The following is a 27,407-nucleotide window of genomic DNA, read 5'->3' on the forward strand; positions in this document are numbered from 1 at the left end:
TACCACTGGTGCTGAAACGCACAAGCCATCTGTTCAGGTAATACTGTACTGTGAATTGTATGGAGTTCATCGTGCTGCTCAAATGTTCATCCACAAAACAAAATGCAAAACTCTGGAGTGCATTTAGATTTTTATTCAACTGTATGCTTGTGTGATGTTTTCATATATAGCTGATATGTCACATTACTTTGAGACTTATTTGTGTTATCATTACAGAAATTAGTTATATTCAAATTCTAACATTGGATTTATTAGACTTCTATTTAAAGAAAATAAATTGTTTTAAAGTTGCCAATTTGTTTATTTCAGTCTAAACAGTCCATGTACATCAATTAAACACAAGAAACATCTTTGATACCTTTAGATTCGTGACTTTTGAATAGACAACTCTTCCATACCAAACTGCAGACAGAATGAATAAGTTAGATTTATTTTTTCAAAGCCCCCTGCTGTTGGACATCAATGATAGTATCTAATGTTACACCTGAAGGCCTGGACAGATGACCTCAAACCTGACCTAAGTACAACGACTGCATTTCCACTGCCTCAGCACAGGAACTAGCATTGATCTTTGTATAGAAAAACACAGACAGAAAAAAAACAGCCATTAAACACGAAATGGAAACGCACATTGTCTTTCAGGGTACTTCTGCTGACTGAAATAATAAAATAATTATTTATTTTTTGCTGTTGATACACAATATAGGGTAGAATGTGATTTCTTGATGGAATAATGATGGTCTTGATGAAAGCAAAATGTTAATTTCCATTACCAGAAAAGACACATATAGCATTTGAGTAAGACTATGTTCTGCATAATTGAAATAGTAAATGCTCATGCTATTTTAAATTATCAATGTCTTTTTAAAAGTGTGATATTATCAATCTTCTCTTCGTTGGTTTGCACTGTGATATTTAAATTGATGGAAACACAAAAAGCAATAAGACTAAATAACTTAATTACCACTAAATGTCAGGTTATTTAATTAATCTTTGAGGAAAGAACAGACCTTCACTGTTAATAAATGTTGCGATTTTTCTTCCATCTTGATTTTCAAACGCTTTGATAAGTGATTAAGAATATCAGTTAAATGTGTCTGACGTTATTGAGTTGAATCTGATTAGACTAATAGATACTGGGTACAAGAGTATATCTGTGAAACCAGCGCAATGTTCTAACTCAAAACACCTGAACAAATGCAGTGAGCTTCGTTGCAGTCAATTATCTGCTGGGCTACTTACAGCCCCGTTCCCATTCATCACCTTCAAGCAATTAAATCCAGTCAAATCAGTTGTCACCAGAGCTACAGTGCTTTCAGATAGAATTCAGACCCCTTGACTTTTCCCACAATTTGGTAGGTTACAGCCTTATTCTAAAATGGATTAAATAGTTTTTCACCATTCATCTACACACAATACTCAATGACAAAGCAAAAAGAAGAATTTAGACATTTTTGCTCATTTATATATATATATATTTTTTAAACATTCACATTTACATAAGTATACAAGCTTGGCACACCTGTATTCTCAATCTCTGTCAGGTTGGATGGGGAGCATTGCTGCACAGCTATTTTCAGGTCTCTCCAGAGATGTTCGATTGGGTTCAAGTCTGGGCTCTGGCTTGGCCACTCAAGGACATTCAGAGACTTGTCTCGAAGCCACTCCTGCGTTGTCCTGTTGGAAGGTGAACCTTCGCCCCAGTCTGAGGTCCTGAGAGCTCTGGAGCAGGTTTTCAACAAGGATCTCTCTGTACTTTGCTCTGTTAATCTTTCCCTCAATCCTGACTAGTCTCCCAGTCCCTGCCTGCTGAAAAACGGGTGTTTTTATAGCATGCTGCCACCACCATGATTTATCATGAGGATTGTGCCAGGTTTCCTCCAGAAGTGACACATGGACACATTCAGGACAAAGTGTTCAATCTTGATTTCATCAGACCTGAGAATCTTGCTTCTCATGGTCTGAGAGTCTTTAGGTGCCTTTTGGCAACTCCAAGCGGGCTGTCATGTGCCTTTTACTGAGGATTGGTATCCGTCTGGCCACTTTACCGTAAAGGCCTGATTGGTGAAGTGTTGCAGAGATGATTGTCCTTCTGGAAGGTTCTCCTATCTCCGCAGAAGAACTCTAAAGCTATGTCAGAGTGACCATCAAGTTCCTGGTCACCTCCCTGACCAAGGCCCTTCTCGATTGCTCAGTTTGGCCAGGCGGCCACCTATAGGAAGAGCTCTTCCATTTAATAATGATGGAGGCCACTGTGTTCTTGGGGACCTTCAATGCGGCAGAAATGTTTTGGTACCCTTCCCCAGATCTGAGCCTCGACACAATCCTGTCTCGGAGCGGTCATTATGGGGTATGGTATGTAGATTGCTGAGGATTTTAACACTCGAAAGGTCTCTGAAGTCAAGGTTTCAATCCCCAAGTCAGTCAAAAATCTGAGGTGGGCGAGAGATCAATGCTGGCACCGGCATCTGTTCTAAATAATTCAAATTTCTTCTGACAAACCTGTCAAAGGTGCCATAAGAATAACAATATGAACACACAAGCATTTCTTGGGATACATTTTTTTTATATCACCCTTAGGTTATGCATGAGGTTTATATTTACAAAGAATGGAAAATGTACAGTGAGTTCTGAAAACATTGGCAAAATAATAAAAACATTTATTTAAAGAAAGCTGTCCACTCCAAACTATATAACATAAGAAAATGGTTAGTTACATTGGTGGGACTTTTTATTTGATTTAACCTTAATTTAACTCGGCAAGTCAGTTAAGAACAAATTCATATTTACAATGACGGCCTAGGAACAGTGGGTTAACTGTTTTGTTCAGAGGCAGAATGACAGATGTTTACCTTGTCAGCTCGGGGATTCAACCTAGCAACCTTTCGGTTACTGGCCCAACACTCTAACCACTAGGCTACCAGCCGCCCCAACTTGAAAAACAACATAAGAGAATTATGGACCTAAAACCAAAATCTGTCATATCCACTTATATGTAGCCGTCTCATCCATGATAAACAGCTAATCCAAGTGTGTCATGGCTCATCCTTTAACAACAAGAGGGTCATCAGCAACTGACCAACACTTAAAATCTCCACCACTGCAACCCATGTCGACATTTCATAAACAGAAAAGGACCGATATTAACAGAAATAACTCATGCATGGAGCCAGTTGACGAGTCCAAAAAAATGCAAAAGTCCAACAACCAGAGGCCTTAAGACAATCCAAAGTCTTTGGAGTCAAATGGATGAAATAAGCTTAAGGAGGCACCTCTCTCAGTTGACAAAAATTGTCCTCACTGGAGGACTGTGTGGTCAAAACTCTGTCATTTTCTTGTGAGTGTCAGCCTTCCTGTTCTCCCTCTGGGCCGAGAGCTCCTGGGCCTTCTGCTGGACCAGCAGGCTGCGGGCTGCAGACAGCTTCTCTTCCAGGTGAGTCACCATGGAAGAATCCCTGTGGGGACACAGAGGGAACAGTGGTTTAATAAGATCTACATAGACATGGGGGGGGGGGGGGGGGGGTTGCTTTACAGACTTACACTGTAGAAGTTCATCTACAGAAGCAAAGTTGCTACAGAGGAAGAAAACTAAAGAGATCTAAGAGAGGGAGAGGCTGCATTGGGAGAATAGGGACCTACTAGATTTGTGATTTGCTGCAAATCCTAAACCCATCACTAGTCAGCAAAGATCAAACTATCATTGACATGAGTTTAGACAACATTGTTTAACAACTACAGTATACTGCCATTCACATCTGATGGCCGGTGAAGTGCTCCTGTATGGCTGTTGGGCATCCATCTTATGATATGAGAGGCGAGGTTAGTTGAGTTCCCAGGGTCCCTCCTTTCCTTACCTCCCAGTCCGTCGGCTCAGGGACTCTGTGAGTCTCTGGATCTCCCTCTCCGTCTGGGTCACCCTCTCTGCCGCCTGGAACAGCTTCACGTTCAGGTTTCTCTTGGTGCTCTTCCCCCCCTTGTAAGCCTCCACTCCGGCCCCTTGAGACGATGGAGTATGTGAGGGAGGAGGGCCACAAGTGCCTCCTGCCTCAGGGTTGGCGTCCCCGTTGCCCAGCTTGCGGTTCAGGAAGTCAAAGACGTTGTGGCACCCACCAGTGTTATGTGCACGAGCCTTTCTCGTTCTCTTATTGCGGCTCACCTTCTGCCCATCTTTGCCTTTGGCCACTTTGCTCTGTGTCTTCCTCCCAGTGAGCTCAGCACACTGGTCCAGAGATTTACCTTTGGGCAGGACCACCGCCAGCACTGGCTCCACCCGACCCTCTGACGTTTTACCCAGACCTGTAGAGGCACAGACGCATCTACTATGGGCTTGCTGGGAGCGGCAAATTGTGGCTTGTATCTCGAAAAGCAATTAAACTGAAAGCCTAAAACAATGGCCATTTGTGTGATGCTTTAAAGTGGATTTTAGGGTGTCAACTTGAAATGACCACAGTAAAATTGCTTTAAACTTACAGTACAAGTTGTATGGGACATTGCTTTTACTAATCCACACATTTCACAAATCTAGGGGGAGACGTAAGAGGGAGAGGCCCAAAACAACATTGCAGAGAACAATCAAGACTGAGCTCCATCAACACCAGCAGAGCTGGGGCATGGTGAAGAAGATGACCCGAGACTGACTGACAGAAGTGGAGACTGTTGCTGCACCTATGTGCCAGAGTGTTTCACTAATCCTTGACTGTGAACTAACCTTTTAAATTGACAATTTCATTCCCAGAAAATATATGCCACAAGGCAATATGAATTTGATTTTAGAGTAGCACAACATTTTTCATTACATTGTGTTTTACAGTAAAGTATTACTTATCTGCATTGTCTCCATGTTTGTTGACTGATAATCACTTGTGTTTACCTTTCCCATATTCGTATCCCATTTTGAGCATGAGCTTGGAGCCTATGCCTCTTGTGTGTGCCTCCCAGCCACCAAAGGCAGAAGAACTTCCCGACGGCGCCCAATCCTCCTCTTGGGTTAAAACTGATGGGTCAATGAGAAGACAAACTCAATACTTTAGCTACATGCAGGGCATCTGTACAAAGAAACATTCAGCCAAGTTACTGTGTAAGTAGGTGTCATGTTATCCACTAATGTTTGTGGTTAGAGCGAAAGGAAAAACATAGATTAAAATGGGAAGCAAATTACAAATCAATAACATCCTCTATTTCTACATTAGGGTCGATTCCATGCCAGCATGCCCCAAAATATTTTTGTCATCTCAGATTGTTTATCGAAACGTTTAGGCCATTTCTTTGATCCGTGAACCGTACATGATACAAACACCACCTTGGAGTACAATGAGGGGGGCATGTATAGCTCTCAAAAGGGCCTAAAATTGACACTTTCATCATGCCCGCCCCCCCCCCCAAAAAAAATTGACACAAATGTAAAAATCATTTTAAACCTCCAACCTTCCAACAAAGTTATTTTGTGAGATTTGTCAAAACAATCTGTTATAACCAAAATAATTTCTGGCCATGCTGGGGTAGAGTCATCCATAACAATGTCTTTAAGGTAGCTGCATACCATTACATGGAAATCCTCAAGACAAAGCTGGGTCTACACCATAGAAACAGAATCCGGAGTCTATTCATACTGAACATACAGATGAAGTCAGAAGTTTACATACACCTTTGCCAAATACATTTAAACTCAGTTTTTCACAATTCCTGGCTTTTAATCCTAGTAAAAATTCTTAGGTATGCGAGCAAGGAGGCCTACAAACCTGACTCCGTTACACCAGCTCTGGCAGGAGAAAATGGGCCAAAATTCACCCAACTTATTGTGGGAAGCTTGTAGAAGGCTACCCGGAACGTTTGACCCAAGTTAAACAATTTAAAGGCAATGCTACCAAATACTAATTGAGTGTATGTAAACTTCTGACCCACTGGGAATGTGATGAAAGAAATTTAAAAAAATCTACTATTGTGACATTTCACATTCTTAAAATAAAGTGGTGATCCTAACTGACATAAGACAGGGAATTTTTACTTGGATTAAATGTCAGGAATTGTTAAACAATTTGTTTAAATGTATTTGGCTAAGGTGTATGTAAACTTCTGACTTCAACTGTACGTTCAGTCACCGCACTAATTGATGAAACAGGTGACTGATGTGGTGTACTCCTCAATGCCATTGGATGAATCCTGGAACATATTCCAGTCTGTGCTAGCAAACCAGTACTGTAACTGAGCATCAGACCACTTCTGCATTGAGCGAGTCACTGGTACTTCCTGCTGTAGTTCTTGCTTTTAAGCAGGAGGATAGAATTTGCCAAATGGGGGGGTGGGGGGGGGGGGGAGCTTTGTACGCGTCTCTGTGAGTGGAGTAAAGGGGGTATAGTTTTTTTTTATTTTTATAACCCCCGTGTTTGCAAGTGACATGCTGGTCAAAATGAGGTAAAACAGATTAAGTTCAGGCATTAAAGTCCCCGGCCACTAGGAGCGCCGCTTCTGGGTGAGCATTCTCGTTTGCTTATGGCCTTAGTGCCTGCATCAGTTTGTGGTGGCAAATAGACATACTAAAAATAGATACATTCTCTAGGTGAATAGTGTGGTCTACAGCTTATCATGAGGTACTCTACCTCAGGCGAGCAAAACCGCAACACTTCTTTAATATTAGAGATCGCACACTAGCTCTTGTAGACAAATAGACACAGACCACCACCCCTTACCAGAGGTTGCTGTTCCGTCTTTCCGATGCACGGAAAACCCAGCCAACTGTATATTATCCATTTCCTCGTTCAGCCACGACTCGTTGAAACATAAGAGATTTGTTTTTAATGTCCCGTCAGTAGGACAGTCTCAAACGGAGCTCATCCAGTTTACGGCAGCCACACCCTCCGGCTCCATTTGTAACAACAGCAGACCTCCACCCGAGGGATCATCTGAAACCATTCACCCGGACAGCTGATGAAACTGTGGGCACAGACTGCCAGAAACCTTCTCAGGGAAGCTCAACTGAGTGCTCGTCGTCCTCACCAGGGTCTTGACTTGACTGCAGTTCACCGTTGTAACCGACTTCAGCGGACAAATGCTCACCTTTGATGGCCATTGGTACGCTGGAGAAGTGTGTTCTTCATACTTTTCAACTGTACCGGCAAGATGGCAGACTGCATGTATGGCGTCGTGTGGGGGAGCGGTTTGCTGATGTCAATGTTGTGAACAGAGTGCCCCATGGTGGCGGTTGGGTTATGGTATGGGCAGACATAAGCTACGGACAATGAACGCAATTGCATTTTATCGATAGCAATTTGAATGCTCAAAGATACCTTGACGAGATCCTGAGGCCCATTGTCGTGCCATTCATCCGCCACCATCACCTCATGTTTCAGAAGGATCTGTACACAATTACTGGAGGCTGAAAATGCCCCAATTCATTCACGGCCTGCATAATCACCAGACATATCACTCTTTGAGCATGTTTGGGATGCTCTGGATTGACGTGTACGACAATGTGTTCCAGTTCCATATCCAGCAACTTCACACAGACATTGAAGAGGAGTGGGACAACATTCCACAATCAACAGCCTGATCAACTCTATGTGAAGGAGATGTGTCACGCTGCATGAGGCAAATGGGGGTAACACCAGATACTGACTGGTTTGCTGATCCACTCCCCTACATTTTTTAAAAGGCATCTGTGACCAAAAAATGTATATCTGTATTCTCAGTCATGTGAAATCCATAGATTAGGGCCTAATTCATGTATTTAAACTGACTGATTTCCTTATATGAACTTTTACTCAGTAAAAACTTTGACATTTTTGCAAGTTGCGTTTATATTTTTGTTCAGTGAATATGGTCTACAAATTGTTGAAAAAGGTACCTACCTATGGGGAACGCTGCTTCACCCTCTCCGTTGTCATCATCCTCCGAGTCAGAGCAGGAGGGCAGGTCATCTTCTCTCAACGGTGGGATGACCCCGTCAGCCTCCACCATGACGTTCTTCAGCAAGGCCGAGTCGAACTTCACCGTGTAGAAATCATTGTCGATGTCTACTCAGACAGACAAGAGCATTTCAATCACCTTGGTTAGTGGAACACAGTAATCTGAGCTGATCAGATGTTAATCTTGTCTACTACAAAACATTGACATGACACCCAACATGATGTAACTAATTTGGGACTCAATAGGCTACATCTCTAGTAGTGGGTAAAATTGAATGGGTTTGAGAAAGGCAATGCTTGTTATGCTGTATGTCAGCCATACTCAACAGGTGGGCCACAGTCCAGATCTGGACCCAGAACAGGGTCAATATAGATCGCTGGGCATGACTTACAAAATAAGAAACAGTGCCTTCAGAAAGTACTCATACTCCTTGACTTATTCCAAGTTGTTGTATTACAACCTGAATTCAAAAAGGATCACCTATCTACACACACAAAATGACAGTGTTTGTTTTTATTTTATTTTTTATGTTAGCAAATTCATTCAAAATGAAATAAATAAATAATTTACACAAGTATTCACACCCGAGTCAAAACTTTTTAGAAGCACCTTTGTCTGCCATTACAGCTTTTGGCTTGTCAGTATCAGCTTTGCACAACTGGATTTGGGGATTTCCCATTCTTCTTTGCAGATTTTCTTAAGCTCTTAAATTGGACGGGGAGCGGTGGTGAACAGCATTCAAGTCTTTCCACACATTTTCAATGGGATTCAAGTCTGGGCTTTGGCTGGGCCACTCAAGAACTTACACATTCTGGTTCTGAAGCCATTCCAGCGTTGCTTTAGCTGTATGCTTGGGGTCATTGTCCTGTTGGAATGTACATTTTTACCCCAGTCTAAGGTCGTTTGCACTCTGGATTAGGTTCTCGTCAAGGATTTGCTTGTACTTGGCTCCATTCATTGTTCCCTATCCTCAACAGTCTCACAGTCCCTGCCACTGAAAAGCATCTTTATAGCATGATGCTACTGCACCCATGCTTCACAGTAGGGATGGTGCTAGATGGGTGATGAGCTGTGCTTGGTTTTCTCCAGACATAGTGCTTTGCATTCAGGCCAAATAATTCAATTTTTGTTTAATCTATCCACAGAAACTTTTGCCTTGTGCTCTGTCTTTCACGTGCCTTTTGGCAAACTCCAGTCATGCGTATTTTTCTCAGGACTTGCTTCCATATGGCCACTTATCAAATCAAATATATTTAGAAAGCCCTTACCACCTCATCAGGTCTCACAGTGCTGTACAGAACCCAGCCTAAAACCCAAAAGAGCAGGCAACACAGCTGTAGAAACACAGTGGCTAGGAAAAACTTCCCAGAAAAGGCCGGAACCTAGGAAGAAACCAGGCTCTGAGGGGTGGCCAGTCCTCTTTTGGCTGTGCTGGGGGAAGATATGAGTACAGGACATTAAGGCCAGATTGTTCTTCAAGATGTTCAAACGTTTATTATTTTGACCCTGCTTGTCATTTATAATCACAGGGGTTGCAACAGAGGTCAGCACCTCAGGAGTAAATGTCAGTTAGCTTTTCATAGCCGAGCATTCAGAGGTCGAAACAGCAGGTGAGAGAGAGCGTGAGCGAGTGAGACGAAAACAGCACTTCCATAAAGCTCAGATTGGTGAAATGCTGTAGAGACTATGGTCCTTTAGGCAGGTTGTCTCATCTCAGCCAAGGAACTCTGTAGTTCTGTCAGTGGTCATTGGGTTCATGGTCACCTCCCTGACCAAGGTCCTTCTTGCCCGGTTGTTCAGTTTGGCCAGTTCCATAATTTTTTTGACATTTCCTAATGACGGAGACAAGTGTGCTCTTGGACATTTTCATTACTCTAGAAATGGTTTTATACCCTCCCCAGATATGTCTCAACACAATTTTATCTCAGAGATATACAAACAGTTCCTTGTAGTTTCTGCTCTGACATGCACTGTCAGCTGTGGGACCTTATACAGACAGGTATGTTTCTTTCAAAATCATGTCCAAACAATTTAATTGGCCACAGGTGGTCTCCAATCAAGTTGCAGCAACACATCAAGAATGATCAAAGGAAATTGGATGAACCTGAGCTCAATTTGGAGAGCTGTGAGTAATTGTAAATTACATCTGCCTTTTATTTTCAATACATTTGGAGAAAAAAAAAAATACAAAAACATGTTCACTTTGTCATTATGTGGCATTGTGTGAGGTAAAAATATATATTTAATCCATATTGAATTCAGGCTGTAACAACAAAATGTGGAACAAGTCAAGGGGTATGAATACTTTCTGAAGGCACTGAACAAAAAAATAAACTCAACATGTTAGAGCTGAAATAAAAGACACCAGAAATGTACCATACGCACAATTTTTTTATTTCTCTCAAATTGTGCCGAAATTTGTTTACGTCCCTGTTAGTGAGCATTTCTCCTTTGCCAAGATAATCCATTTACCTGACAAGTGTGGAATATCAATAAGCTAATTAAACAGCATGATCATTACACAGGTGCACCTTGTGCTGGGGACCATAAAAAGGCCACTAAAATGTGCAGTTGTGTCACACAACACAATGCCACAGATGTATCAAGTTGAGGGAGCGTGCAATTGGCATGCTGACTGCATGAATGTCCACCAGAGCTGTTGCCTGAGAATTTCTCTACCAACATAATTATAGAGAACTTGGCAGTATGTCCAACTGGCCTCACAAGCGCATGGGGTTATGATATGGGCAGGCATAAGATACGGACAATGAACCCAATTGCATTTTATCGATAGCAATTTCAATGCACAGAGATATAGTGATGAGATCCTGTGGCCTGCCCATTGTTGTGCCATTCATCCACCACCATTATCATGATAATGCATGGCCCCAGGTCGTAAGGATCTGTACACAATTCCTGAAAGATGAAAATGTCCCAGTTCTTCCATGGTCACCTATTGAGCATGTTTGGGATGCTCTAGATCGCCGTGTCTGTCAGTGAGTTCCAGGACCCGCAACTTTGTACAGCCATGGAAGAGGAGTGGGACAACATTCGAGAAGCCACAATCAACAAACTGATCAACTCTATGACAAGGAGATGTGTCACGCTGCACGAGGCAAATGGTGGTCACACTGTTTTCTGATCCCCACCCCTACTTTTTTTAAGGTATCTTTGACCAACAGATGCATATCTGTATTCCCAGTCATGTGAAATCCATAGATTAGGGCCAAATTAATTAATTTAAATTGACTGATTTCCTTGTATGAACGAACGCAGTAAAATCGCTGAAATTGTTGCATATTGCGGTTCAATTTTTTTGTTCAGTGTCAATGTTGCAGTTATCATGGCCAGGAGCCCTGACCCCCATTGATTTTGTTTAGTCCCTCAGGTATCATACCTTGTCGTGCTGCTGCTCCAGTTTCTGCTGTTCTGCCTGTGGCTATGGAACCCTGACCTGTTCATCAAATGCTACCTTGTCCCAGACCTGTGGTTGTCCACTCCCCCTCTCTCTCTGCTATGAGAAGTTTTTCCTAGCCATCGTGTGACTACGTCTGCATTGCTTGCTCTTTGGGGTTTTAGGCTGGGTTCTGTATAAGGTACTTTGTGACATCTGTGGATGTAAAAAGGGCTTTATAATACAATTGATTGATTGATATGAACACACATAAGACATGGCAAAATGTGTAGAATTGCGGGAAATTATCTTTAAAAAATTGCAACACTCTCTCTCGGCCAACAAGAGGGGTGCAAACAGTTTGGGGTTGCATAGGTTGCAAGGTAGGTGTTTGTTCCTATGCCGATAAATGACAATATCCATCCAGACATTTGTCACATAGAAAGCGTGTGACCGGACCTCCTCAAATAGTAGTTGAGTACCCCTGCTGTAGGTGATGGACAGTCAGTGACACACCTGTTATTTTGCCCGAGTACCAGATGCCGTCGTCTTGCCTGGCCAAGCAGGAGGAGCCCTCTTGAAGGTTAGTGAGGTTCGACTCCAGGAACTCTCTGAGCTCTGACACATACACCACCTCGCCATGGGAGAACCTACAGCACCAGAACAGGGGTCAGACGAGGGTCCTTACTGAGACGGCGTATCATAGCCAGGCAAAATAACATTGGGGAGAGTAGTCGAAAAGGGTTTCAATTGAACCGAAAATAATGTACTGCATGAAAGCTCAACACTTCAAACATTTTATGGCAGTTAAAATTAAGTGTAAAATCACGTGGGGGTTGAGGAAAAATAAGGGGGTAACGTTATAATTTGAATGACAAAACAATAATGTTATTACTTCATCAGTTACAAAGGAAATGTGTGTTCTGCTTTCCTTCCAACCCTGTAAAAAGATATCCGTGTGAGATCATAGATAGGTTTTCCGTTAAAACGATAAGAAAAACGTATACAATTTGATGTGAATTAACAATGCAGCTGCGCTGAGCCAGCAACAGTTTAGGTCTCACGGTGCGTCCCTTTCAGATGGTTAAGCATTGCACCTGAACCTCAATTCTACCTCTCAAAGTTAGCATTTCCTTCTCATTTAACTTCTTAAAGTATTGCCATTCAGGACTTCGCTGCTGTCGCTTGCCTTTCTGCCATTTTTCCAATTGTTAATGATGACGACATAGTGGTGGAGAGTGGACTCCAAAATCATTTCTGAGTGTCAAGATTCCTTAGATTGAGTATTTTTGGAAGGGAGGAAACTGATTAGTTGCTGTACTTCCGAGAACATTCATATCTTTCATAGCGAGGGACAGTAAGAGGGGGGGGCACTACGCCCATCCATCTCAATTTCTGGGCTTGCAATGTCTTGAAACATCAGTAAAACAGGGACTACCATCAGTGAATAGGGTAGGATATTCTACACGCAATTGAGCAAAAACTGAACACTCTCGCATCATCAGTGAAGAGAAAGAGCAGGGGTGTAATCATTAGTCCAAACAGTTGCAAAACGTAACGTTCCGGTTTGCAACTAAAACTAGAGTTTTAAGAAACATTTTGAAAAATAATTGGCGTAATGAACAAGGCCCAGGCGAGTCAGCGCAAAGGAAAGAGAGGAGGGGGCAGGCTGAAAAAAATGTGATGCACATCTCGCAAATTCACCGAAGTAGCCTAAAGTTTGCCTGTCCCCTCCGGTTTTATTTCAATTACATAACATTTCCCAGGCCTATCGTCTACTTCGGCTATCACATGGAAATGAACATGTTTTGTGATAACTGCAACGCGATTTGAATTTGGTTCCTGATTTTTCTTAACGTTAAGAATCACAATTTCATTTAAATGTTCACCCCTTAATAAAACCCTATACCTGCAGTTGTCTGCGAAGCGACACTTGTCCTCCAGGAAGAATGGGCAGGGCTTCATGGACTTCTGTGTGGGATGGACATACAGCACCCTCACCTGGGCCTCATTTCTGTCACAACTCTCTGTCCCCACAATCATTGCATTGTGGTACTCCAAAGTCCCCCAAGAGGTGCGGTAGGGTGCTCGCACTTTGGTGCCACTTAGCGCATCTACCTCTCCCTCCACCTCGCCATCCTCCTCCACCTCGCCATCATCCTCCTCCTCTCTCTCATCTTCCCTCTCTCTCATGTCTGAGCTACTTCCGGAAACCTCCCCCACTTCCGAGTAGAAGGCAGCAAACTCATTGTCCAAGCCACCGTTAGCTGGTGTGCCTGTGGCTAGCGACTGGAGCCCGTCGTCCTCTTCGAGAGTGGCTAGGAGCCGACTCTTCTTGACCGACACTAGGCTAGCTTCTGTGAGTTCTATCAGCTGAGAGAGGTCTTCTTTCAGTTTTAGCAGGTCAGCCTGCTGCGAGGGGTCCAGGCCGGCCAACAGGGCACTTTCCACCTGCTGCAGCTGGGCGCTGTAGGCCGTAATGGCTGTCTCCAGGGTTCCTTCGTCCATACTGGCCTGGGTGGGCAGCAACCACTGGTCAACATCTAGTTATTAAAGAGACTTTGGCACAAGAAAAGCTCATGAATAGGTGTGTCTGTGTCCATCATTAACATGTTGCATAACTAGGTCTGGATGTGCATCCATCAGCTAACTTACTTGCTAGGCTATGGCTAGAATAGTTAGCTATCATGCTTAGCTATAAAAACACCATGACATGAGCTCATCGGTGATACTGACAACAACGATTAGCTGAAGAACACTGAACTCCGTTCTCTTATATCGAAAGCTGATATAGCTAGGAGAAGAGTTGAGCGTTCCTCAGTTAGCGAATATGTCTACCTAGCTAACTAAATTAGCTAGTTAGCTAAATGAATCATGGGGGATAGCTAGCTAAGGTTACCTTGCCATATAACATTCAAAGTAAATGGCAAATCGTCAATTAGGAAGCTATCACAAATAATGCTGCTATTTAGCAACACAATTAGCTAATGCAATGATAATCTAGCTAACAATTTATGCTATCTAGATGTTAAGTACCAGTAGCCAGCAGGCTAGCAATTCAATTATAAACGTTATACTTACTTCGTGACATTCAACCCCTTTTCTACAAAAATGCCTATTGGGGGGAGAACTTTAAAGTCATGTTGCAAGAGAACACATAACAACAATAGAGGAAATTACAAGCAGGCCGCCGAAGATGTCCGTGCGAATGAAACGTAACCCGGAAGTAATTCATTTCCCACTGCGTCTTCACGAAATACAAGTATTTTGAAAGTATTATTATGGAATCATTAAACAGTGAAGAATTGGCAGAAAATATCAATTTATATAGGTTGACAATACGTTTTCTTCCATTTAGCAGATTTTATTTCAAGATACATATATTAAACTATCTTGACCGTTTCAAAAAGTGCTTCAACATAATGGATAAGTGTAACTAATGTGTGTGTGATCAATCATGAGGACCCTATTTCCTGTAGCGCAATAAATCAATAAATGGACAAAAGAAAGTAGTGTTTCTCAGACTGTGTGATACTTTGGGTGCGTTAGTAAATGCACTACTTTCCCCAATGCTACACATTCCTTTGTCTCATGCCTTTCTGCACACTTCTCACACCTAGGAACCTCCTTCCTACACACTGCTGCTACATGCCCATAAGCTTGACACCTGTAACAACGTAATGTATTCGGCACAAAAGCTTGTCAAGGATAACTTAAAAATACTAACATCACTTTGTTGGTCAAAGACTCAACATCAAAAGTCAAAAGAACAGATAATAACTCTTCTATTTCACCACTCATGCCACCCTGTCTGCATCGCATCAAACGACGAGAATCACAAACACTGTGAATCTTTTTCTTCTGTTGGAGCACCTTCTCCCTCTAACCAGCAAAAACATAAACAATTATCACAAGACCACTTCTGGTTACCCTCACTGATTCCACAGCACCCAACTCTGTTTTCACCCACCCTGAAACCCCAAATAGATCAGCCAAAAGGCAAGGGTCCACTTTTTCCAAAAACTTCACTCATACTGTCACAGACTCATCTTTATCCTGACCCTCGATGCAGGCCTCGGGCTCCGAGAACTTTACCACACCTACCACCTCCGATACTTCACCCTCATTCACTACCATTTCTCCTCGTCTTCAGCTCACTCTGCTTACACTTTCTACCATTCTTCTTTAACAAACTCTCCCTTTTTTCTGCCATTTTTAACCGACTCAAGCTCACCCTTTACCTCCCTCTCTCAAGACCTCCTCGGTCTCTCTTTTTCACTCCATTCCTCCTCCGTATTCCAATTATGAATCTCCTTATGCTAATACTACACTTCTCCTGACATATTCCCTTCTCAAGGGATGCCATTTAACCGGCTGTCACAATCTCAGTAGAATCAAATCAAATCAAATTGTATTTGTCACATGCGCCGAATACAAAATACCTTAGAGTGAAATGCTTACTTACAAGCCCTTAACCAACAATGCAGTTTTAAGAAAAATAAGTGTTAAGTAAAAAATAGATAAGTACAAAATAAAACATTTAAAATGAAAGTAACAAATACTTAAAGAGCAGCAATAAAATATCAATAGCGAGGATGTATACAGAGGATGTATACAGGGGTACAGGTACAGAGTCAATGTGCGGGGGCACCGGTTAGTTGAGGTAATTGAGGTAATATGTACATGTAGAGTTTTTTTTCCACCTTTATTTAACCAGGTAAGCTAGTTGAGAACAAGTTCTCATTTGCAACTGCGACCTGGCCAAGATAAAGCATATCAGTTCGACACATACAACAACACAGAGTTAGACATGGAATGAACAAAACATACAGTAGAAAAAAAGAAAACAAAGTCTATATACAGTGAGTGCAAATTAGGTCAAATATGTTAAGGCAATAAATAGGCCATGGTCGAGAAGTAATTACAATATGGCAATTAAACACTGGAATGGTAGATGTGCAAAAGATGGATGTGCAAGTAGAGATACTGTGGTGCAAAATGAGCATAATAAATAAATACAGTATGGGGATAAGGTAGATAGATGGGCTGTATACAGATGGGTTATGAACAGGTGCAGTGATCTGTGAGCTGCTCTGACAGCTGGTTCTTAAAGCTAGTGAGGGAGATAGGAATCTCCTGCTTCAGTGATTTTTGCAGTTCGTTCCAGGCAGTGGCTGCAGAGAACTGGAAGGAAAGGCGAACAGGAAGGAATTGGCTTTGGGGGTGACCAGTGAGATATACCTGCTGGAGCGCGTGCTACGAGTGGGTGCTGCTATGGTGACCAGCGAGCTGAGATAGGGCAGGGCTTTACCTAGCAGAGATTTGTAGATAACCTGTAGCCAGTGGGTTTGGCAATGAGTATGAAGCAAGGGCCAGCCAACGAGAGTGTATAGGTCGCAGTGGTGAGTAGTGTATGGGGCTTTGGTGGCAAAACGGATGGCACTGTGATAGACTACATCCAGTTTGCTGAGTAGAGTGTTGGAGGCTATTTTATAGATGACATCGCCGAAGTCAAGGAGCGGTAGGATGGTCAGTTTTACAAGGGTATGTTTGGCAGCATGAGCGAAGGAAGCGTAGTTGCGAAATTGGAAGCTGATTCTAGATTTAATTTTTGATTGGAGATGCTTAATGTGAGTCTGGAAGGAGAGTTTACAGTCTAGCCAGACACCTAGATATTTGTTGTTATCCACGTATTCTAAGTCAGAGCAGTCCAGAGTAGTGATGCTGGATGGGCGGGCAGGTGCAGCAATGATCGGTTGAATAGCATGCATTTAGTTTTATTTGCGTTTAAGAGCAGTTGGAGGCCACGGAAGGAGAGTTGTATGGCATTGAAGCTCGTCTGGAGATTAGTTAACACAGTGTCCAAAGAAGGGCCAGAAGTATACAGAATGGTGTCGTCTGCGTAGAGGTGGATCAGAGAATCACCAGCAGCAAGAGCAAGCAAGACATCATTGATGTATACAGAGAAGAGAGTTGGCCCGACAATTGAACCCTGTGGCACCCCCATAGAGACTGCCAGAGGTCCGGACAACAGGCCCTCAGATTTGACACACTGAGCTCTATCAGAGAAGTAGTTGGTGAACCAGGCGAGGCAATCATTTGAGAAACCAAGGCTGTTGAGTCTGCCAATAAGAATGTGGTGATTGACAGTCGAAAGCCTTGGCCAGTTCGGTGAATACAGCTGCACAGTAATGTCTCTTATCGATGGCGGTTATGATATCGTTATGGACCTTGAGCGTGGCTGAGGTGCACCCATGACCAGCTCTGAAACCAGATTGCATAGCGGAGAAGGTACGATGTGATTCAAAATGGTCAGTAATCTGTTTGTTAACTTGGCTTTCGAAGACCTTAGAGATGCAGGGTAGGATAGATATAGGTCTGTAGCAATTTGGGTCTAGAGTGTCTCCCCATTTGAAGAGGGGGATGACCGCGGCAGCTTTCCAATCTTTGGGAATCTCAGACGATACGAAAGAGAGGTTGAACAGGCTAGTAATAGAGGTTGCAACAATTTCGGCAGATCATTTTAGAAAGAGAGGGTCCAGATTGTCTAGCCCGGCTGATTTGTAGGGTCCAGATTTTGCAGCTCTTTCAGAACATCAGCTGTCTGAATATGGGTGAAGGAGAAATGGTGGGGGCTTGGGCGGGTTGCTGTGGAGGGTGCCGGGCTGTTGACCGGCGTAGGGGTAGCCAGGTGGAAAGCATGGCCAGCCGTAGAGAAATGCTTATTGAAATTCTCAATTATAGTGGATTTGTCGGTTGTAACAGTGTTTCCTAGCCTCAGAGCAGTTGGGAGGAGGTGCTCTTATTCTCCATGGACTTTACAGTGTCTCAGAACTTTTTTGAGTTTGTACTGCAGGATGCAAAATTCTGTTTAAAAAAGCTAGCCTTTGCTTTCCTAACTGCCTGTGTATATTGGTTCCTAACTTCCCTGAAAAGTTGCATATCGCGGGGGCTATTCGATGCTAATGCAGAACGCCACAGTATGTTTTTGTGCTGGTCAAGGGCAGACAGGTCTGGAGTGAACCAAGGGCTATATCTATTCCTGGTTCTACATTTTTTGAATGGGGCATGCCTATTTAAGATGGTGAGGAAGGCACTTTTAAAGAATAACCAGGCATCCTCTACTGTCGGGATGAGGTCAATGTCATTCCAGGATACCCCGGCCAGGTCGATTAGAAAGCCCTGCTCGCAGAAGTGCTTTAGGGAGGGTTTGACAGTGATGAGGGGTGGTCGTTTGCTCGCAGACCCATTACGGATGCAGGCAATGAGGCAGTGATCGCTGAGATCTTGGTTGAAAACAGCAGAGGTGTATTTGGAGGGTGAGTTAGTTAGGATATCTATGAGGGTGCCCGTGTTTACAGATTTGGGGTTATATCTGGTAGGTTCATTGATAAGTTGTGTGAGATGGACGGCATCAAGCTTAGATTGTAGGATGGCCGGGGTGTTAAGCATGTCCCAGTTTAGGTCACCTAGCAGCACGAGCTCAGAAGATAGATGGGGGGCAATCAAATCACATATGGTGCCGAGGGCACAGCTGGGGGCAGAGGGTGGTCTATAGCAAGCGGCAACGGTGAGAGACTTGTTTCTGGAAAGGTTCATTTTTAGAAGTAGAATCTCAAATAGTTTGTGTACAGACCTGGATAGTAAGACAGAACTCTGCAGGTTATCTTTGCAGTAAATTGCAACACCGCCCCCTTTGGCAGTTCTATCTTGTTGGAAAATGTTATAGTTAGGAATGGAAATTCAGACACGGCTAGGAAATCCGGATTGGTGGAGTGTGCTAAAGCATTGAAGAAAACAAACTTAGGGAGGAGGCTTCTAATGTTAACATGCATGAAACCAAGGCTTTCAAGGTTGCAGAAGTCAACAAATGAGAGAGCCTGGGGGATGGGAGTGGAGGTAGACACTGCAGGGCCTGGATTAACCTCTACATCACCAGAGGAACATAGGAGGAGTAGGATAAGGGTACGGCTAAAGGCTAATAGAACTGGACGCCTAGTACGTTCAGAACAGAGAGTAAAAGGAGCAGATTGCTGGGCACGGTATAATATATTCAAGGCATAATGTACAGACAAAGGTTTAGTAGGATGTGAATACAGTGGGGGTAAATCTGTGCATATAGTGATAATGAAAGAGATATTGTCTCTAGAAATAGCATTTAAACCAGGTGATGTCACTGCGTGTGTGGGAGGTGGAACTGAATTGTTAGCCGAGGCGTGTTGAGCAGTGCTAGAGGCAATAAAGTGAAATAAAACAATAGTTACAAACCAGAACAGCAATCGACACAGCATGGTGACGTTAGGGAAAGGCATGCATAGCCGGGTGATCATACAAGTCCAGTGTGTGGCTTCAGGCAGCTAGGGGCATGGGGCTAGCAGGCTAACAGAAAGGCCTTAGAGGGATGACGCGACGGAGGAAAGTCTGTTGTGGCCCCCTCGTGCAGTTACATCAGCGGATGGATCAGCAGGGCTCCGTGTGGTAAATCAGGCCAATTGGCAAAATATGTATAGTGGCCGAAGAAATATGTCAGAAGGGCCTCTTAAGCCAGCAGTCCAATGTGCTTTAGATAGCTAGCAGGCCGCAGATTAGCGGCTGTGCATTCAGGGGTCGTTAGCTGCTATAATTCCAAGTGGATTTTTTTTTTATCGTAATAAAAATGTAAAAAAATTAAATAAAAAAAATAGGTTCAGAGCTTGCGGTAGGAATCCGGAGATATGGAGAAGAATAAGTCCGACTAGCTCTGATTTGAGTCGCACTGTACAGACTGGCGAGAGTTGTCCGGGATAAAGGTAGCTGATGACCGCTTGCAAAGGATAGCTAACTGCTAGCTAGCTAGTGGCTTCGGAATGTTTTCGATGGGCCTCGTAAGCCAACAGTCCTTTGTGCTCTAGACAGCTAGCACTCAGGGGACGTTAGCCTCGAAGGTCGGAAGGTGAGAAGGTTCAGAGCTTGTGATAGGAAAGCGGGGATATGGAGATAAAAATAGGTCCGGTATGCTCTGATTGCAATGCAAATAGTCTGGGTAGCCATTTGATTAGCTGTTCAGGAGTCTTTTGGCTTGGGGGTAGAACTGGTTAAGAAGTCTTTTGGACCTAGACTTGGCGTTCCGGTACCTCTTGCTGTGCGGTATCAGAGATAACAGTCTAAAACTAGGGTGGCTGGAGCCTCTGACAATTTTTAGGGCCTTCCTCTGACACAGCCTGGTATAGAGGTCCTGGCTGGCAGGAAGCTTGGCCGTATGCACTACCCTCTCTAGTGCCTTGCAGTTGGAGGCTGAGCAGTTGAAAAACCAGGTACTGATGCAACCAGTGAGGATTCTCTCAGTGGTGCAGTTGTAGAATTTTTGAGGATCTGAGGACCCATGCCAAATCTTTTCAGTCTCCTGAGGGGGAATAGGCTTTGTCGTGCCCTCTTCACAACTGTCTTGGTGTGTTTGGTGCATGATAGTTTGTTGTTGATCTGGACACCAAGGAACTTGAAGCTCTCAACCTGCTCAGCTAAACCCCCGTTGATGAGAATCGAGGCGTGCTCGGACCTCCTTTTCCTGTAGTCCACAATCCTCTAATTTGCCTTGATTACGTTGAGGGAGAGGTTGTTGTCCTGGCACCACACAGCTAGGTCTCTGACCTCCTCCCTAAAGGCTGTCTTATCATTGTAAATGATCAGGCCTACTACTGTTGTGTCATCGGCAAACTTGATGGTGGTGTTGGAGTCATGCCTGGCCATATAGTCATGAGTGAAAAGGGAGTACAGGAGAGGACTGAGCACGCACCCTTGAGGGGCCCCCGTGTTGAGGATCAGCGTAGCGGATGTGTTGTGACCTACCCTTATCACCTGGGGGCGGCCTGTCAGGAAGTCCAGGGTCCAGTTGCAGAGGGAGGTGTTTAGTCACAGGGTCCTTAGCTTAGTGATGAGCTTCGTGGGCACTATGGTGTTGAACACTGAGCTGTAGTCAATAAACAGCATTCTCACATAGGTGTTCCTTTTGTCCAGGTGGAAAAGAGCAGTGTGGAGTGCTTTTGAGATTGGAGCGCCACTTCTGAATGAGCATTTTCCTGTTTGCTTATGGCCTTATAGAGTTGCTTGAGTGTGGTCTTAGTGCCAGCATCGGCCTGTGGTGGTAAATAGACGGCTACGAATAATAAAGATGAGAACTCTCTTGGTAGATAGTATGGTCTACAGCTTATCATAAGGTACTCTACCTCAGGCGAGCAATACCACGAGACTTCTTTAATATCATACATTGCGCAACAGCTGATATTGACAAAAAGACACACCCTCACCCCTCGTCTTACCCTCGACGGTATTTCTCTGTTTTCCCGGTGCATTGAAAATGGGTGGTAGGATAATCGTAATCGTAGGTCATCCATTTTATTTTCCAATGATTGCATGTTAGCAAGTAGAATTGATGGCAGTGGGAGTTTACTCATTCGCCTACGGATTTTCAAAAGGCAGACTGATCTGCGTCCTCTTTTCCTCCGTCTTTTCTTCACACAATGACAGGAATCTGGGCCTGTTCCCGGGAGAGCATAATATCTTTCTTGTCAGACTCATTAAAGGAAAAAGCTTCTTCCAGTTCGTGATGAGTAATCCCAGGTCTGATTTGGTGAAGTTATTTCCGGTCATTTTGTCAAAAATAATGTTCTTCCTACTTAGTAAAACAAATTTATATTTTACTACTAATGAACAAGGGGCAAACTAAAGACAAGACAACAAATATTAGATTTTACAATAATTGATTGTTGGTTATTGACAAGTATGTATATTGTTATTTACATGACCTTCAGTGAGTGGGTGAATCACTCTTGCATGTCTAGAAACCCTCGAGAGAAAATGTTGCATATCAAGAGATTGTCCATGTCGTGAGGACTCTCAGGTGTAATTGAATAAAATCTGTGCTTCTGAAATAGTCCATTGAAAGAGGGTATCTGTTTGTGTCACTGTGTGGGTTAAGACTTTTGTATATTGTGAGGATAATGTGCGCTATCAAGATTATCTTGTTTAATGATAGGCCCACCTGGTTTCATGACCACACATGCGTGCAAAGATTAAAAGGCAGCAGTGGCTGCTGTCAGTGATGTAACAAAGTAAGTAAATGAATAGGTTTTGTGTGGGCAGACAAAGCATGGGGCCCGGTGATGTGTATGTAATTTGCAGGGGTGACTACTAGTGATCCAAATTCCATTTTGTCCCAACCCCCATCCTATCAATCCAACCCTGAGTTAACTTTCAGTATCACTTTCAAAATAACTTGCATTACCTTCCAGTTTCTCCATAAACATTTTCACCATTCCATTTTCATCCAAGCCCTAACCACAGTATTAAACCTATCAATCTAACCCTGAGTTTACTTTCAGTATCACTTTCAAAATAACTGTCATTACCTTCCAGTTTCTCCATAAACGTAATAAACTAGAAAGTGAAAAAGAACACACAATAATATTCCAAGAAACATGCTGGATGTCTGGGAAAGAATACACACCATTAACCAGAATAGCAAGAATCTGCAACATCCTAGAGTAACACTTTCCATAATAAACCACTTATGAGGTATTTCTAAACCGTTTGCTCACCATTTATTAATCACTACTCCCACATTTGTAAGCTAGTTATTCACACATGTATATATATTTCCTTGAACATTCTGTGTTCTGTGCTCGTTCTTTTGCCAGGTACAGCAGGAATGTCTACCAATGGCATGCTCATCTTTATTTTTTAGAAATTACACTGGTCACTCAAAACCTTTATAAAGTATTCATAAAGTATAAATAGCACTGACTTTAGATTACGGACTGCAAAAATAATGTTTTATTCATGTGCTGAACACACAATGTATAGATAGATGCCTTAGGAATGGTTTATGACGGACGTTGAAATGTTTTACTTCCTAGATGTGAATGAATAAACACATTATTAGACAAAGAAGAAAATCACTGAGTAAATGCCTTAGATGAGCATTGGCTTACAATAATACCTTATAGCCTAACTACATATTTCGAATTAGTTCATTTCAACTGTTCCCCCCTACACACTTTAGATAAGAGTGTAAATATTAGGCTACATGTAATTCAATTGAAGAAAACAGAGAGAAAAGGAGAGAGAGTGACTGACAGTTCATTAATATTTTGCCTGTAGCCAATGGCTACATTAAGGAATTGGTGGTCTCTCTCATCCTCTCTCTCTGTTTTCTTCTACTGAATTCAATATACAACATTCTGTGTTTGTCAAAGAACAATGCTGAGACTATTTTATGTGGATATGGGTAGATTTCCAGTGCTGTGCTCCGCTTGACAGACCTTTCAGTGAATGAAAAATGCGGGAGAAGGTGGGATTTTCCACTCTTCAGTGCATTGGCTATATGTAATGTAATCTGACATTAGAAGCGAATTAACATTGATAAAACAATGAAAATGCACAGACAGTCCCCTAATTCACCTTTATTGTTATACTTAAAGAGTTAATAAAATAATTGTATAAATGTCAAGTAGATGGATATTGCCTAACCTATGTAAGCCAATCTAACAACTTGATAGGCTATATTACAAGTAGCCTCGTGTCTAAATATTCCTCCGAATCCCCCTTCCCTAATTAGCATACTATAGTAGGGATGAGTGCTGTGTTTGTGAGAAATTACAGATCATCTGCTGTGGTGCAGTCGAGGTAGGAAGAAAACAGAGAACGACTCTGACATGGATCATATACTACTGACAGTTATTTTGTCTGTATATTGTATAAGTCGGTACATTTAGCAGCATCGGCCTCAAGAGCCCTTTTTTGTTCTTTAACTTTTTATTTTTGTTTTTCTGTTTTGACTGAGTGACAGATTCAGAGCAGGTCTCATTCTCTTTTGTGATGCGCGTTTGACTTTAAATGTGAATTTGTGGCACAGCTCAGCCAATCAAAAAACCGGGCCCACTGGTCAACCTATAAATAATTCATATTATTATTATTTTGTCAGTTTCGACCAGCTCACCCTAATAAAAGATAGTCCGGCCCTTCTGGCATTTGCCAAAATTGCTAGACGGCCAATCTGTACAGGCTGCGCACTGGTGGCAGGGAAGTCAGGCGCAGGAGAGTGAACTTGGTATAAACGGAGCAGTTTAATGAATATACAAAAACTCAGAATACCAAAATATACAAAATAAAATAAGAGGGTGCAAAATCCGTCGCACACCAGAATGTAACTTGCACCAACACATACAACAAACAATCACCGACATAAACATGAGGGGAAACAGAGGGTTAAATACACAACATGCATTTGATGGGATTGGAACCAGGTGTGATGGAAGACCAGACAAAACCAATGGAAAATGAAAAATGGATCAGCGATAGCTAGAAGCGACCGCCCAACACCGCCCGAACAAGGAGAGGGACCGACTTTGGCGGAATCCGTGACACAATCTGCCCATTGTTCCTACTGGTTTCAACAGCAGAGATGAATGCTATTTCAACAGTTTTAAATAGTGTATGAAATTCTTCCTGGAAAATTACCATCTTGTGTAAGAAAATTGTCTTGGAAAATTACCATATTATTTTATATAATGACATCATAATGAAACTGAAATGTTGACCTTTGATGTTATGTCAAAGTTATAATTGAGATGATTAGGCTTCGAGTGTGTTTGATCAGTTTTCATGGGCACACTCTTTGTCACCGTCACACAGAGCCTTCGGAAAGTTTTCAGACCCCTTAACTTTTTCCACATTTTTTTAGGTTACAGCCCTATTCTGAAATTGATTACATTGTTTTTTCCCTCATCAATCTACACACAAAACCCCGTAATGACAAAGAATATATTTTTTTAAATGTTTGATAATTTATTTAAAGTTTAAAAATATATATATATTGCATTTACATACAGTTGAAGTCAGAAGTTTACATACACCATAGCCAAATACATTTAAACTCAGTTTTTCACAATTCCTGACATTAAAACCTAGTAAAGAATTCCCTGTCTCAGGTCAGTTAGGATCACCACTTTATTTTCAGAATATGAAACGTCAGAATAATAGTAGAGAGAATTATTTATTTCAGCATTTATTTCCTTCATCATATTCCCAGTGGGTCAGAGGTTTACATACACTCAATTAGTATTTGGTAGGATTGCTTTTAATTGTTGAACTTCGATCAAATGTTTTGGTTAGCCTTCCTCAAGCTTCCCACAATAGGTTGGGTGAATTTTGGCCCATTCATCCTGACAGAGGTGATATAACTGAGTCAGGTTCATCTGTCACTTCCTGATCAATATCTTGAGATGTTGCTTCAATATTTCCACATCATTTTGTTCCTCATGATGCCATCTATTTTGTGACGTCACCAGTCCCACCTGCAGCAAAGCACCCCCACAACATGATGCTGCCACCCACTTGCTTCAAGGTTGGGATGGTGTTCTTCAGCTTTCAAGCATCCCACTTTTTCCTCCAAACATAACGATGGTCATTATGGCCAAACAGTTCTATTTTTGTTTCATCAGACCAGAGGACATTTCTCCAAAAAGTATGATCTTTGTCCCCATGTGCAGTTGCAAACCGTAGTCTGGCTTTTTTATGCCGGTTTTGGAGCAGTGGCTTCTTCCTTGCTGAGCTGCCTTTCAGGTTATGCCAATATATGACTTGTTTTACTGTATCTTTACTGCATCTTCACAAGGTCCTTTGCTGTTGTTCTGGGAATGATTTGCACTTTTCGCACCAAAATCCGTTAATCTCTAGGAGACAGAACGCGTCTCCTTCCTGAGCGGTATGACGGCTGCGTGTTCCCATGGTGTTTATACTTGCATACTATTGTTTGTACAGATGAACGTGGTACCTTCAGGCATTTGGAAATTGCTCCCAAGGATGAACCAAACTTGTGGAGGTCCACAAAAAAATGTTGAGGTCTTGCCTGATTTCTTTTGATTTTCCCATGTCAAGCAAAGAGGCACTGAGTTTGAAGGTAGTACATCCACAGGTACACCTCCAATTGACTCAAATTATGTAAATTAGCCTTTCAGAGGCTTCTAAAGCCATGACATAGTTTTCTGGATTTTTCCAAACTGTTTAAAGGCACAGTCGACTTAGTGTATGTAAACTTCTGACCCACTGGAATTGTGATACAGTGAAGTGAAATAATCTGACTGTGAACAATTGTTTGAAAAATTACTTGTGTCATGCACAAAGTAGATGTCCTAACCGACTTGCAAAACTATAGTTTGTTAAGAAGAAATTTGTGGAGTGGTTGAAAAATGAGTTTTAATGACTCCAACTTCTGTGTATGTAAACTAACTTCAACTGTAAGTATTCAGACCTTTTACTCAGTACTTTGTTGACGCACCTTTGGCAGCGATTACAGCCTCGAGTCTTCTTGGATATGACGCTACATGCTTGGCACACCTGTATTTGGGGAGTTTCTACCGTTCTTCTCTGCATTTCCCCTCAAGCTCTGTCAGGATGGATGGGGAGCGTTGCTGCACAGCTATTTTCAGGTCTGTCCAGAGATGTTAGATCGGGTTCATGTCCAGGCTCTGGCTGAGACACTCAAGGACATTGAGAGACTTGTTCCAAAGCCACTCCTGCATTGGCTTGGCTGTGTGCTTAGGGTGTTTGTCCTGTTGGAAAGTGAACCTTCCCCCCAATCTGAGGTCCTTAGCGTTCTGGAGCAGGTTTTCATCAAGGATCTCTCTGTACATTGCTCCGTTCATCTTTCCCTCGATCCTGACTAGGCTCCCAGTCCCTGTCACTGAAAAACATCCCCACAGCATCCCCACAACATGATGCTGCCACCACCATGCTTCACCGTAGGGCCATCCCTGATAGGTTTCTTCCAGATGTGATGCTTGACATTTAGGCCAAGGAGTTGAATATTGGTTTCATCAGACATGAGAATCTTGTTTCTCATGGTCTGAGAGTCTTTAGGTGCCTTTTGGCGAACTCCACGCGGGCTGTCATGTACCTTTTACTGAGGAGTGGCTTATGTCTTGGCCACTCTACCATAAATGCCTGATTGGTGGAGTGCTGCAGAGATGGTAGTCCTTCTGGAAGTTTATCCCATCTCCAGAGAGGGACTATAGAGCTCGCTCTGTGACCATCGGGTTCTTGGTCACCTCCCTGACCAAGGCCCTTCTCACCCAGT

The 27,407-nt window shown here is 42.7% G+C and overlaps 1 protein-coding gene across 1 annotated transcript; it reads right to left on the reverse strand.

Annotated features, from left to right (window-relative positions):
- Positions 1 to 2,545: 2,545 nt before the first annotated feature.
- On the reverse strand, positions 2,546 to 14,549 carry zgpat (zinc finger, CCCH-type with G patch domain). The gene is made up of 7 exons (XM_021565682.3): positions 14,378 to 14,549; positions 13,206 to 13,855; positions 11,813 to 11,946; positions 7,845 to 8,009; positions 4,871 to 4,993; positions 3,855 to 4,296; positions 2,546 to 3,455 (listed from the first exon to the last, which is right to left on the reverse strand). Exons 2-7 carry the CDS (start codon positions 13,802 to 13,804, stop codon positions 3,317 to 3,319), a joined length of 1,602 nt encoding a protein of 533 aa, XP_021421357.3. The 5' UTR covers positions 13,805 to 13,855; positions 14,378 to 14,549; the 3' UTR covers positions 2,546 to 3,316.
- Between the last annotated feature and the right edge of the window lie 12,858 nt (positions 14,550 to 27,407).

Source organism: Oncorhynchus mykiss, chromosome 16 (genome assembly GCF_057628025.1).
Source record: "Oncorhynchus mykiss isolate SJ-2025 chromosome 16, ASM5762802v1, whole genome shotgun sequence".
NCBI lineage: Eukaryota > Metazoa > Chordata > Actinopteri > Salmoniformes > Salmonidae > Oncorhynchus > Oncorhynchus mykiss.

What these genes read in the sequence shown, in the direction of transcription:
- zgpat (XM_021565682.3), bottom strand. Translation starts at nt 13,804, where the DNA reads ATGGACGAAGGAACCCTGGAGACAGCCATTACGGCCTACAGCGCCCAG. An exon ending in GGGATACGAATATGGGAAAG is followed by an intron (nt 4,297 to 4,870) that starts GTAAACACAAGT and finishes GTGCCTCTACAG; the next exon opens with GTCTGGGTAAAACGTCAGAG. An exon ending in CTGAGCCGACGGACTGGGAG is followed by an intron (nt 3,456 to 3,854) that starts GTAAGGAAAGGA and finishes GTGTCCCCACAG; the next exon opens with GGATTCTTCCATGGTGACTC.